A 14,258-nucleotide genomic window follows, 5' to 3' on the forward strand; every position below is an offset into this window, starting at 1 on the left:
AACTGCTGTCAAAAATAACCCCAGGATTCTTTACAAATGGTTTTAGCTTCAAAAACATAGAGTCCGAATCTGCAAGAACATTGTCACCAAATAGAATGAACTCGGTCTTGTCCTCGTTCAAATGAAGGAAATTGCTCTCCAGCCATGACTTGATGTCTCTGATGCAGTCTGTGAGGGACTGAAGAGCAACACTTTTGGTTGGGAACACTGGTAAATACAGCTGGAGGTCATCAGCGTAGCAGTGAAATGCTAAATTATGTCTCGCTATAATTGAGCGTTAAGATAATTAAAAATAATCGCCTGCTTCTCATTTCTCTCTTGTTAAGGAAACCTTCTTTTTCCAGTTTTCTCTAGAAGAGCCCTGACTGCATCACACACTCGCTGCACCGATTGTTCCTCCCTCTAACGCCTTTCCTTCTTGTTAACTCTTGATTCTGCATCACTGATGTTTGACAAAACGGCACGATGATGGAGCATGTCCTTGATCATGTGACAGCGTCTGGTCCGTTATTGACCTGAAACTGTCAACATGCTGTAACATATGATTCCTTTTGCGACATCCTCAGTGCTCTGCCGAGCCCTGAAATATTTGTATGACATCCTCCACAGCTGACACAGCACCTGTCACCGGGATTGAGGGCGTGCAGGCGGCTTAGAGTAACATGGAGACGAGGATGTGGTTCAGCAAATCATTCCTCAAACTGTGAAAGCTCAAAGATTGAGACCCTGGAAAATGACTGTCTTAGTATCAGCTCAATCAAGCTGCTCTTCCTCTCTCAGGTCATGTTTGAGGTAATATGCTAATTAATTTGTTTGTTTTCTACCTAGCAACTAATTCCACCTCTGGTCTACTTCACATTAAATTATTGTGTCGTTTTCGATTAAGTACATGTCAAAGAGGATTAACAAATTATCACATTCTGAACACAGTTCAGAAAAATCTCCCCATGGTGAGTTCAAGAACGCTCAGACGTCTGAGACTTGAGAGCAAGGTGCTAAACAGCAGCCTTTTCAATTCCTTCTAGGACCAGATTTATTTTACTGCACAGGTAAGACTGGCGAGGTGCATCTTAATAATCTCTAAACCTTGGCACCAAACTTGCATTAGGTTCAGTTAATTTACATGCAAACAAAGAGAAACTACTCCACAATACCTCAGGAATAAGGTTAAATGTGCACTGTCCTCTCTCAGAGCTGACACTAGATAAAACCGTCGAGTTTGAGAACCAATCAAAATGACGAATGACTACCTCCAGCACCGACGTCTTGTTGATTGTCCTCTGACGTTATGACGATGTGGTTTGTTGACACATTACTTCATATCAGCAATCAGTTCTTAGATATGAGAACATCCTCAATCCTCGTATTGTCTTCCCATCTATATGCACCTTTTGTCCTCCTGGGTCAATTTTGACCCGGTCTGGTTTGACTGCTTGTAAAGCATGAAGTATAAAATAATCATCAAATTCTGTGTTGAACCTTTTTAGTCAACTTGTTTCCAACACATCAACATATGTTTTACACTTATTTTTGTAATGTATGATATAATAGATTTAATTTATAAAAAATTACACTTCATTTTTGATTTAAACAAAAACAGAAATTCTGATTATTTTGACTATGGTTATGATCTGAGGCACATAAATTGATGTATTATCACAGACTGGCATATGTCAAAGTTTAGTCAGGACACTGTTTTGAAATAATGTAAAATTTTTGATGGCAGCAAATAGTCACACCTGTTGTCCTCCCGGGTCGAAATTGACCCGGTGTGGTTTGACTGTTTATAAAGCATGAAGTATACATGTGTGTGTGTGCGTGCATGCGTGCATGCGTGCGTGCGTGTGTGCTTGTGTATGTGTGTGTGTTTATTGTACTGGAAAGCACAATAGTATGATCCATTATACCACTTATTGTGGCCGGGTCAAATTTGACCGGGAAGCTATAAATTTTAATAAAACACACATAATTCAAAGAATATAGTCATAATTAATTTTACTTGCAAAGAGCATAGTATGGAACCACCCATGTCATTTTCAAGCAATTATATGAGAGAAAACCATAGTTATGATATGCAAACACTTGAAAACGGGTCAAAATTGACCCGAAGACAACAGGAGGGTCAAAGTTATCTGAAATGAGAGTTTGCTGTGCTGCCATTCAACAAAGACACAAAAGCATAATTTCTCCAGGTTGTTTTCAAAATGGATGGAGTTTTTACATCGAAACCACCTTTAATAACAGCTTTCAGGCAAATATATTAAGTTAGCAAGAAAGACAAATATAAAAGTGAAGTTGAGAGATAGAAGAACTGGGAAACATTTTCATCAGCTTTGTGTCTTTATCTCAGGGGGCTGAGCTTCATGTTACACTTTGCATGACAAATAGGCTAAATTGCACATGATATTTGGTGGCTGTTTGAGCCGCCAGTAGCTACTTCCATCAGAAGAGATTTGGCATCAGAAGCGCTGGATGTGTCTCTTCTTTTAACGCAGTTTGCTGCTGATTCATGAGTACAAATTATTAAATTAAACTAAGCTGCATGGTCTGGATCTTTCTCATTCTCTCTCCCCATGACTCTCTCATCTGTTTCATTTTTAAATCATGTTGCCCAATTTATGAATATTTACGAGTTTCCTCATGCAGTATTGATGCTGGCAGAAGAGGATGTGATTGTTTGGGCTTAAATGTCACTTGAGCATTCACAGCTCCTGGAAATAAAAAGTGTTCATGTCTCTCTTCACCCCACAGCAGGACAATTTCTGCCTTTGACTCTATTGATAAATCATCATGGTGAGGTTTGGATTTTTCCAGCTGTGGTGGTCAAAAAAATCAGTCAAATGTCAACACACATTAATGATGCACACACATGATGTTGGGGATGCCTTTTGAATATAAACGTCTATCGGCTTTATACGCATCTATTTTGATTGACAACGTCAATGTGCTCAGAGCAGATTGAGCCAGACAAGAACGGTGTAGAGAATCTGCAAAATTTTCCAAAAAAAAAAAAAGAATAAAAAAACACCCTGTGCAGACTCCAGATCGTACATCAGCAATTAATGCAATAAAAAAAAATAATTTTACAAGCCTGCTGACCCACGTCAGAAGCAAAAATATCAAGGAAAAATCCAAGTCAGGCAGGCAAAACGCCTGAGCCACATGGAGGACGGAACAAAAGCGCTTTGCATACGAGACGTCACAGTGACCTTCCCGGTGGCATCTCAGTTCTATGTTTGCTCTGAAAAGTGAAGTGAGACTGTTTCACAAAACTACGGACTGACTTATTTGACTTGGCTCATAGTTTGTGGTTTGAGGAAGTGCTGATCCACAGCATCCCAGCTCTGCTGCAGGTCCGAGCTGACAAGCCCGGAGGCACGAGGTTTCTGGACTCAGAAATGCAGACCCACACAGCAGCGAGAAGTTTCAAAATAAGAATAATTTATTAACGTAAATCGCTCAGGATGATACAACAAATAATGCAAGATAATCAAAGTACAAACTAAAGACGCTAAGGATCAAATGGAAAGTAGCAAACAAACTGGGCAAAGAACTATGTGAAAAGTATCAAACAAAAGCACAAGGCAAAACTAGACTCAGAGAAAAGTAACAACAAAAGAAATACTAAATACTACAAACGAGACTTACTAGATAATCAGGAGACAAGGATCAAGAAAGCTAGACAGCAAGGCAGTACAAGACATGGCACGAGACAATCTGGCACAGGACAAAGGGAGACGCGGACTATATATACACGAGGTAACAATGAACAGGTGGAGACAATTAGGGCGGGGTAGACAATCACACAGGCGGGAAACACACCGGGAAATCAAGGGCCTGAAACGAGAGGAGAGTTAGGTTTCACAATAAAACGGGAAGTGCAAGACAAGACATGACGCTTGTGAACAAAACACATTAACAGACTTGACGAGACATAACACGAGCAGCATTAAAGGTTTATGCAACTGGAAGATTTTTATTATTATTATTATTTTTCTTGTAAAACTTCCCTGGAACAACAATAATTTTTGGCAGTGAACCATGTTTGCAGGAGGACTTAATTTACCCAGAATTCATAGCAGATGAGTCCTGCATGTGGAACAGATTCATATTGATGTCCATTTGAAGTCTGTTGGTTTGATCTCAGCATGTTTAAATATTTTCTGCAGTATTTAAAGTTTTGACTGCCTCTACATTCAGATGTTACAGTGCAGTTACATCACGCAGGATGACCTTCAATGATGCAAATGTGCCAAACTGTAAACTAATATATGCCAAAAAACAAACAAAAAGGGGCTCAAGGTGTAGCCCACGGCTAACCTGACGGCTGCGCTACACCTCCTGCTTGCAGAGTGTTTGCCTGAGGCATCAAATCATCCAGGACAGCCGCTGACCCCGCTGACCACCTGCCACAAACGGTCAGTTCTTGACCTCAACGTTTGACTGATTTCATAACTGCTGAAGGGAACAATAACTTTACGACAACTTAAGAGAAAGCAAACAATCGAGAACTTAATGTGCAAAAGAAGAAGGCAACTGATAAACTGACACCTCCCACTAACTCTGCACTATGATTTTCACAAATGTTGCGGGACTGTAGAAATAAACACAAATTGTCACGACTCTGCACAGTGGACAGGAAACAGCTGTCACCGTGGTTACTGATAGACGACCCTCCAGGCGCAAGACAAATAAATGTTGGAGCGCAGGGACATTTGTGCTGTTTGTTTAAGCTTCACTACAGATTCTGTGATGAGGTCTGAGCCCACCACGAAAACACAGCGTGAGGAAAGTGAAGTCGAGCCTTACGTAGGAGGATGGAAGTAGTATCTTTAACATGTTTCCTCTAATTCTCTGCCATATGCACTTTCATTTAATGTTAGTGTTGTCCAAAGTCCACATGGAGCGCGCTCTACATGCCCAACCAGGTGAGAGGAGGTGAAAATAGCCTGATATACTGGTTTTTACTCAGGTGTTTCAGACGCTGAATGTGTCGCCCTCCGCTGATATTCCACAATGGATAAAATGCATGCAATCTCATGTCCGAAGGTAATTTTCCCTCCCGTTATCCCACCCGACTCTGCTTCCAGTTGCATGGATTCATTGTCCACTTCCACTCTGCACTGATTTGAGACAGACTAAGATCTGCCAAAGCTCCCAGGTGAGTGTGCAGGTGAAAAAAATGGGAACAGCCTTTGTTCGCTTTATGTGTTGGAAAACAGGTTCAAAGGTGGTGTGAGTCATTGTGGAGAGAGATTGTTCATGTCGTCGTCCCTCCTGCTTCTCAGTGTCATTACATGCCAGATTCACCGTCCCTCTCGCTTGTTGATATTCAGTGATATCAACAATCTTTCTCCGGGGTGACTCAGCCCACCTTGAAGAATAACTGAATTCTTTGTTGTAGTAAACAGGTGAGAGGTGTCTGTCAGCTTATACTGTATGTTAAAATTCTCAACATCTCCAGTTTGGTTTTACCCCAAGAGTGGCCTTAATACTCCAGTGGCAGTGTCTGTAGTATGTGGGCTGATTGTTCAGAGAATTGTACATAACTGGCCTCCAGGTACAGGACACACTGGCAGCGAAGCAGCAGCTAACGTGCACCAGCCACCATTTTTATGTTTGTTTTCATTCACATGCTCCAATAAAGTTTTTTTATTTTTTCTCTGCCAGGTCCGCAGCGTGAGTTCAGTGGTGACCCGCCGCAGAGAGCAGCGAGTGCTGGTGATGGTCGTCACAATGGTGGTGTGTTACCTGGTCTGCTGGCTGCCTTACGGAGTGGCAGCCCTGCTCGCGACCTTCGGCCCCCGCGACCTCCTGACCCCGGAGGCGAGCATCACGCCGTCACTGCTGGCCAAGTTCTCCACCGTCATCAACCCTTTTATCTACATATTCATGAACAAACAGGTAAGGCGTTCTGTCGCTGTCTGTCTCTGAGCTCTTCTTCTCGGGTCGTTCGTCTTCCTGTTGATGCGTTTTCTGCCTGATTTCAAGCAGCGTCTGAGTGTGCCACTGTAAACCAATCACAGGCTGTTAGATGTTCCCTTTAAAAATGTTCCTTTTAGTACAAGGTGGACATACATGTTCGTCACATTTTAGGCATCACTGCTGATTGACTGATTCTCCTTCCAGTGTCTTGTTTCATGATTACAACACAGGCTCCAAAAAAAGGTGGGATGCTGTGCATTTTTTATAAATATCTGCTTATTCTGAATTTGACGCAGCGACAAGTTTCCAAAAAGTTGGGACAGGAGCAACAAAAGACTGGGAAAGATGTGGAACGCTCCAAAAACACCTGTTTGGGACATTCCACAGGCAAGGATGGAGCGAGGTTAACACATGATTGAGTAAAGGAGATTCATACATGGACTGAAAGCAAAGACAAGTGAATTCTGTTTTTATTTACAATTTACAGCGAGTCCCATTTTTTTTAAAATCAGGATTGTAAAATTAGTTGTGATGCAGTTTAAATTATTTGGACTATTTGCCTGACATGTGAGTGGGAGGCTGAAAACACTGGCGAACATGATGACTAAACACTAAATGAAAGGTGTGAGTGAGAAGATTTTATAATCCTGATGATCAGGTTTCACTTTGCTCAGCTATCAGTCTAATGAAGGACTCTCACCTCCTGTCATCATATCACTTTTCCCTTTCCCTGAACGACGTCCGTACAGTCATAAACAATTATTTCACATCTTTGAGAGCATGAATCTGACTCTGATCACAGTCTAACCTCATTTGTTCAAAATGCTCCTCGCTGAATGTCAAGACTGAAAAAGATCTTTGAAAGTTGGTGGAAACAGGGGGGTGTCCAGGGTTCTGAAGCCTGATTAGCCTCCCCAGGTGCCACCCCATTATCCTAACCATGATTGGCGACTGCCCAGCCAGAGGCGGGACCTCATATAAAATATTGTAAAACCTTAAACTGCAAGCAAACACAACAACAGGCAGATTAAACAGTTTGATATGTCCAGGATGGTTGGAATTATTATATTATTATTAACAATATTTTGTCTACATAAGCTTATTTATTTCAATATTGTTGGTACTTTATAATGTGACTGCAATTTTTAACGTGTGTTATGCTATTTTAAACATAGCCCACTATTGGAGGAACAGTTTCTTTTGGAGGACTTACAGAATAAAGTACAAAAGCTTAATATTACCTTTATATGGTTGCACTCTGTTATGTTGTGATCGTAGGTCTCTTTTGAATTAAAATTTAAACACAGGAATGCACACATACCCCTGCAACAGTCAGCTCCCCACCTGTGCGACCAAATTTCAAGCAATATTGTTGGATTTGCTGAGCTTTGAGCCTCAAGAGTCTCTTACTGAATTCTCATTTTTAGCCAGTGCCAAGCATCACTTTTGCTGGAGGAAATGAATGTTGCCAGCAATCAATACTAGAAAAGAGCAATTGCTAAGTAGCTTTTCACAGACAAGGAATTTTGCCTTGTCTGTGGTATTTAGTGAAGTTAAAAATAAAGAAAAATATATTGAATATCTGCTTTCAAAATGAAAAAAAGAGCTGCACAGTGTTTAAAACCAATGTGCAAAAAATTGACAGAGATTATATCTGCTGCAGCTAATTAATTTTAATTCAATAAGTTTCTTGCCCAAAGGCCGAAATGAAAGTTCCGTATTGTTTAATTAATGTTGCTTCCTGCAGGCTGGTGTCTCTACTTGGCCAGAAATCTTTTGTTTGAGAAACAAACACAACTGAAACACAAAAAGATCACAGGTGGAAGCAGGTTTTTGCAGCTCAACAAGAAAAACATGTTGAAAACTGAACCTTAATGGACTCAGAAGGATTTGGATGCGATAGAGGGGTTTCATGCCAGATTCAAACTGAACAACAAAGCTGTGAAATCCCGCCAGGTGTCTTTTGTCTTACTGTTTGTTTTCATTGTCATATTTTCTGCCTTCAACAGGGTATTTCTGCTTCAACACTTTGCTATAACTCCCCTATTTAGCATTTAGCATTTTCTAGACATCCATAAAACATTAATAACAGACTATAATGTAGCTGCAAGCAGGTATACACCATAAGTAGAGGTTGGCGTAGAATCAGATTATTCATAACAATCTAATAAAACACAGTTATAATAATTAAAATGTGTCTTCATAGGAGAAGTTAACAAATACTGTACATCAATAAACACTTAAAATGTCTTTTTATGTGCTTACAGCTACATATAGTCATTTATCAAATGTTTATATATTGCTTAAATGCTGAACAAATGATAACTTTCACTTTTGGTACTTACTTAAGTACATTTTCCTGACAACACTTGCATTCTTTTACTTTTGCAGAACTTTTACATGTAGTGGAGTATTTCCACAGTAGAGTATTAGTACTTTAATTTGAGTAAACTTTCTCTACTACTTCTTTGAGGGTAAATTAATATCCTAAACTGAACTGCTATACACTGTCGCGTCTAATGACCTGCTCTATTTAAAGAATCACACGCCAGGCTATAAGTTATAAGAGATTCACACCCAGGGGAGGTTAATGTAGGTGGAAGCAGACCTCCACTCTCCATCTGCTGGGTCCTCATTTACACCTTCAGACACAACACATACACTCCCACATCCGTCAGCTGAAAATACACGCACACAGAGCACAGATAAAAGACAGAGGTGCAACATTATTATCATGTATCAAAGCCAGAACAGCATCAACACATAACGCCACCACACACACCTCCAGAGAGGCGTTGATACACACTGACTGACACTGAAGGACACCCAGGGGGAAAAAAAGAAAAAGACAGAGGAAGTAATCCGGTTGATGCCGCTGGCCTCGCTAATTGGCAGCAGAGCAAACTTCAAGGTGCTTTGTGCAGCGTTTCTTTGTCAATAAATCATTACCGCCGTCATTAGCAGATCAGCCTAATAACTGTGTACAAATATGAGCGTCACGGAGGAGACGGCTCATGCGTGACTCCACACTGCTTTGGACATTTTGACAAGCTTTTATCTCTCGCCAAGAAAACGACAGCTTCTCTAGTTCTGTTTTTCTACCTGCACAGTTTGTGTCAGTTCGCCTCACCTGGCTGTCATCAGCTCCAATCAACAAACAAACATAGGCAGAGATGTGTGAGGCGTAAACTGACACTCCAAAGAACTGAAGATGAACAGCTGCATTTGGGTGAACGTCGAGGCTTTTGTGCATAAAAACACGAGGTGAGAAGTTAACCCTCGACTCGGAAGGTGTGTTTCAGTTTGAAACAGCCAATCACAGAGCCTAAAGTCAGGTTACACATGCTTCTGATGGCAGGTGGAAGCTAAAGGTGACGTGACTTTAGGATTCAGGGTCAGTTTTACATAAAGCTGTAGAAGCATTCAGTTACCCTGGAAACCGATTTGTTTCTATGTTAAGAATTCCATTAAAAGAAAAATGGGAAAACATAAAGGAACAAAAAGAAAGAAAGAAAGAAGGGAAAGGAAGGAATAAAGAAAAAAGGAATGAAGAAAAAAGACAAACAGAAAGAAAAAAGGAATGAAGAAAGACAGAATGATGGAGGAAAGACAAAAAGAAAGGAATGAAAAGAGGAAGAAAAAGGACAGAAGGATGGAAAAGGAAAGAAAGAAAGAAAAAGAAAGAGGTAAACGGAAGGAGGGGAGGAAGGAGGTAAGGAACAGGGAAAGATAAAAGAAAAAGGAAGGGAAGGAAAGAAAGATGGAAATGAACAAAAGAAAGAAATGAAAGATGGAAGAATTGAAGAAGACAAAAAGACAGGAATGAATAATGAAAGAAAATGAAGGAAAGAAGGATGGAAAAGTAAAGAAGTGGGAAAAGGAATAAAGAATGAAAGACGGAAGGAAGGAGGAAATAGACAGAAATAAAGAAATGAAGGAACAATGACAAAGGAATAAAGAAGACACAATGGCAGCAAAGAACAGACTGATTGAAGGACATAAAGATGGAGGACAGGCAGTGCAAGGTGAAATATGAAAGAGAAAGGTGACAGCAGGACGAATGGAGGACGAAAGTCTCTTTAATCTCTGGAAGGTAACTTTAGCTTTGATTTTCGATTAGCGTGTGATGGTGCTATCAGAGAACGACGGCGTGGCGGCGACCTTTTCCTCCTCCTGTCACGCACTCTTTTATCTGTCTCCGTCTCTTTTTATCTGCCTCCACCTCACTCTGTCTCTTTGTCACCTCTGAGCTCAGGAGACATTTGACTTCCTTTGATGGCTGACTTGTGATGCAGTTTTCGGCTGCACGTGCGAGTGTCTGCGACGATTAAGCTGCTAACTGAACTTTCAGCTCCACAGATAAACGAGCGGGAGGCAAACACACACTGTGTGACGCTTTCAGTCTTCAGTTCCTCCCAGCCCATAACTATGGCAGCAGTGTGTTGAGGCGAGTTGAAGACTTAAAGCGCTGCTCAGATTCATGCCGCAGACCTGAGCTGTCAGCACCACGGCGACACCTTTACAGTCATCTCTGCAGGAGGTCCCACTGCTGCTGTCTGCCTGTCTGTCTGCCTGTCTGCCTGTCTGCCTGTCTGCCTGTCTGTCTGTCTTTCTGCCTGCCTGTCTGTGACTCTTCTCTTCACGATAGTCATGTTAACTGTTAGTCTGACATGTTCTCAGAAGAAAGAAGGACACAAACAGAGAAAAAGAATGGAAGAAAAATTAATGAGGGAAGGAAAGAGGAAAGAAAGAAAGAGAGAAAGGAGGAAAGGAACAAAAAAGGAAGTAACAATAGAGAAAAAGAAAGGAAGAAAAATGACTGAAAGATAGATGGAGGGAAGAAAAAAGGAAGAAGCAAATACAAAAGACAAAAGAAGAAAAATAAATGAAGGAATAGAGAAAGAAAAAAGAAAGAAAGAAAGAAAGAAAGAAAGAAAGAAAGAAAGAAAGAAAGAAAGAAAGAAAGAAAAAGGGAGGAAACAGAGAAGAGAAAGGAAGAAAAATGAGGAAAGGAAGGAAGGGTGGAGGAAAGAAAGAAAGATAGACAGGAACAAAAAAGGGAGACACAAAGAGAAAAGAGAAAGGAAGAAAAGGGAAAGAAGGAAGGGAGGAAGAGAGAAAGGAGGAAAGGAACAAAAAAGGAAGTAACAATCGAGAAAAAGAGGAAGAAAAATGATTGAAAGATAGATGGAGGGAAGAAAAAAGAGAGAAGCAAATAGAAAAGACAAAAGAAGAAAAATAAATGAAGGAAGAGAGAAAGAAAGAAAGAAAGGAAGGAAGGAAAAATGGAGGAAACAGAGAAGAGAAAGGAAGAAAAATGAGGAAAGGAAGGAAGGGTGGAGGAAAGAAAGAAAGACAGGAACAAAAAAGGGAGACACAAAGAGAAAAGAGAAAGGATGAAAAGGGAAAGAAGGAAGGAAGGAAGAGAATTGTAGTAATTATCTGCATGATGAGTACTTTTTACCTTTGGTGACTTGACTCTTACTTGTAACAGAGTATTTGTACACTGTAGTATCGCAACTAGAACAAATCAATGTCTTCTTCTTCTTGTGACCCATCATCACAGTTCAACCACAAGTGATCTTTTTATTTTACTGTTAGAAGTCTTAAGAGGTCAAATTGTGCAGTAAACCACTAGAAAAATGGAAAAATTAGAGTGAAGTCTAAAAAAATGAAAATAACATTGCCAAAGACTATTTTTCTAGTTTCTCTCTTCATAATCAGCTTCATCTCATCAGATTTAACTTGTGAGACCAGCTTTCTGAGATCTTTCTCCAAGTTCTGCAGGATTTAAATCCCAATGGGGAAAGTTTATTGATTTGCATGTATTCATTTATGTATTTCTTTGCTTTTATTTGCCTTTAATGATCCCACTACTGAACTTCATAGTATAAAATGGACATGTGGCTTCAGGGCAGTTCTGTCATGCTTGTTTTGATGCACCTTGTAGCATTTTTAGAGGTGTTGACATGCAGCAAGAGAGCTTTTCCTGTTTTGAAGTGGGGACACTGCAGTTACGCACACCCCTGAAACCTCTGCTGCTCTTATTGTTGATATTCTGGAGCTCTCTGGACGGAGTCACATGTGGCTTCATCTCCACTAAAAGAAGAAGAAGAAGGAGGAGTATTTCCTCCTCTTTTTAGAGTTTACAGCCAATACACAAGCACGTATTGTTGCACACAAACGTATCACAGAACAATCAAGCGTCCGTTCGTGTTGAAGATACACAGATTTGGAGTGGCAGGTGAGGATTTGGTCACTTCTCAGCCTTAAGATCCCAATCTGTGGCTGGTTTTAACTGTAACCCCTCATGACGTCAGCTTGTCCTCCTGTTCTTCCTTTCCAGTTTTCATCCCTTTCTCCTTCACACTCCCCACTTGACACATCGACCGTTTTTGTTTCCCCGGAGCTTTTTGCTTTTAAACCACCGGCTCTTCTTTCCCCTCCAAGCCCAGCTCTCTGGTAGATTAATACGCTGGGATTGGAGACACCAGAAGATTTAAAATGTATTGCTAAATTTGAAAGCTGCATCATTTCCTTGGGGTAACAAAAAAAATAATTGGCTCATATATGATAAATTGTCAGCCAGCTGCTTAAATATCTCAGTTTAACAGCACCACAAACTGTTTCGAGCAGCACGCCTGTTTGATCTGCGGCGCCCTGGGGAAATGTAGTAGACTTTAAGTATACGTGTGGAACCAGAGAGTATACTAAGTACACTACGTTTATCCAGGGGGGCACGCTGCCTGCTGGACTCCCAACATGGAGGAAAGAAGACGAAGCTGCAGCTAATGTTTACTGTCACTTTTACACATCATAATAATTTATCTAATAATTAACTGTTCATACTATGTTCATACTTCTATGACTGATACTACTACTGTAGATATGCAGTTGGTATGACGGTTAATACTTGTTCTCAGTGCTGGTTCATGTACTTCTACCACTTTCACTGTTACTAGTTTTTTTTTATTACTTATTGTGTTTGAATGTCGCTCTAATGCTTTTCTTTACCTGCTCTGTGTTTAAAATATGCTTTATAATAAAGCTTTGCCTTACTTTTATCCTATTATCACTTGTCAAGTCAAATTTATTTATACAGCCCAGTATTTGCCTTAAAGGGCTTTACAGTCGGAACAGTAGACGCTCGATTCAGAGAAGGAAAAACTCTTTTACCATAGGAAGAAACCTCAAAAACAGCAGCAGAGGGATCCCTCTTCCAGGACGGATAGAAAGGGAATACATGTTACATGTACAGAATACGCCAACACAGTAAAAGTGCAGTATTGACAATCAGGAGGACAAAATACTAATACAGCTTAATAGTATTACTATGGTGTACAACTACTCTGAACAATGACAGTAACCCTGTATGTGTCTATGTTTGTGCGCAGTTCTACAGGTGTTTCAGGGCGTTCCTGAGCTGCTCCACCCCCGAGCGAGGCTCCACCTTAAAGACATTATCAAGGCCGACCAAGACGCTCCGCACCGTCCGCCGGGAGAAGGAACGCCATGTGTCGGCTCCCGCGCCCTCCTCCGCCGTGCCCTCGCCCAACTCCATCCACGAGTCCTCGCAGAGAGCCAGTCACGTGGCTCCATCTGCGTCCAATCAAGACTCTGCTGCTTCTAACACCCCTGCCGCCAACATCCCAAAACCCAAACTGGTCCTAGTGGCTCACTACAGGGAGTAAAACCGGAGAAACAACAACAGGAGATGAACGTTTACAGAACGGAGGACGAGTGGGGTGCAGGTATCCAATTAAGAGGCAAATCCTCTTAATAGTCGAGGATTTTAAAAGAGGGAGCACAAAGTGAGCTCAGTGGGAGTCTTAAATACAAGCAGGGACATTTTAATCCCAGAACAGGTTATCATCGCTGTGTGAAGTCAGCAAACAGGGATACACACAAAATGTCATCCTACTCACCAGAGTCACTGTACATAAAGCAGTAGACCAGGGCTAAGCATAGTGCTTCACCATAAGATTACCGACTTCTTTACAGACCAGATTACAGACACATAAATAGGTCGAGGTATCTTTGTTACGTAATTAAATAATGTTCTTTCTTAATCTGAGAAATTATTCAGGAACATTTTGGAAAAGCACAGTGTTCTTTGGTGGATATTTCATGAACTGTTTGGTGTTTTTTTGTTGTTGTGTTGTTTTCTTTCCGGTAAACGGGGCAATGAGGTATTTTGTGCGTTGCTACTGTTAGCAGGATTATTCTTTTTTCGACGATAATTCAGTTGGAGAAGGGGGTAAGCATTTTTTCCTGACCCCATTTCCATGCCTGATATTTGAGCATTTGATACAGAGTATTAAAGATTTGTTGAG

General features: G+C 40.8%; 1 protein-coding gene across 1 annotated transcript in view; it reads left to right on the forward strand.

Annotated features, from left to right (window-relative positions):
• tmtopsb (teleost multiple tissue opsin b) overlaps positions 1-13,616 on the forward strand; it is a 33,530-nt gene extending 19,914 nt beyond the window's left edge. The window contains exons 3-4 of the mRNA XM_041961634.1: positions 5,671-5,904; positions 13,320-13,616. Of these exons, the coding sequence (XP_041817568.1) occupies positions 5,671-5,904; positions 13,320-13,616 (531 nt within the window). The remainder of the gene's footprint in view (positions 1-5,670; positions 5,905-13,319) is intronic.
• Positions 13,617-14,258: the final 642 nt, after the last annotated feature.

Source organism: Chelmon rostratus, chromosome 20, assembly GCF_017976325.1.
Source record: "Chelmon rostratus isolate fCheRos1 chromosome 20, fCheRos1.pri, whole genome shotgun sequence".
Classification (NCBI taxonomy): Eukaryota; Metazoa; Chordata; class Actinopteri; order Chaetodontiformes; family Chaetodontidae; genus Chelmon; species Chelmon rostratus.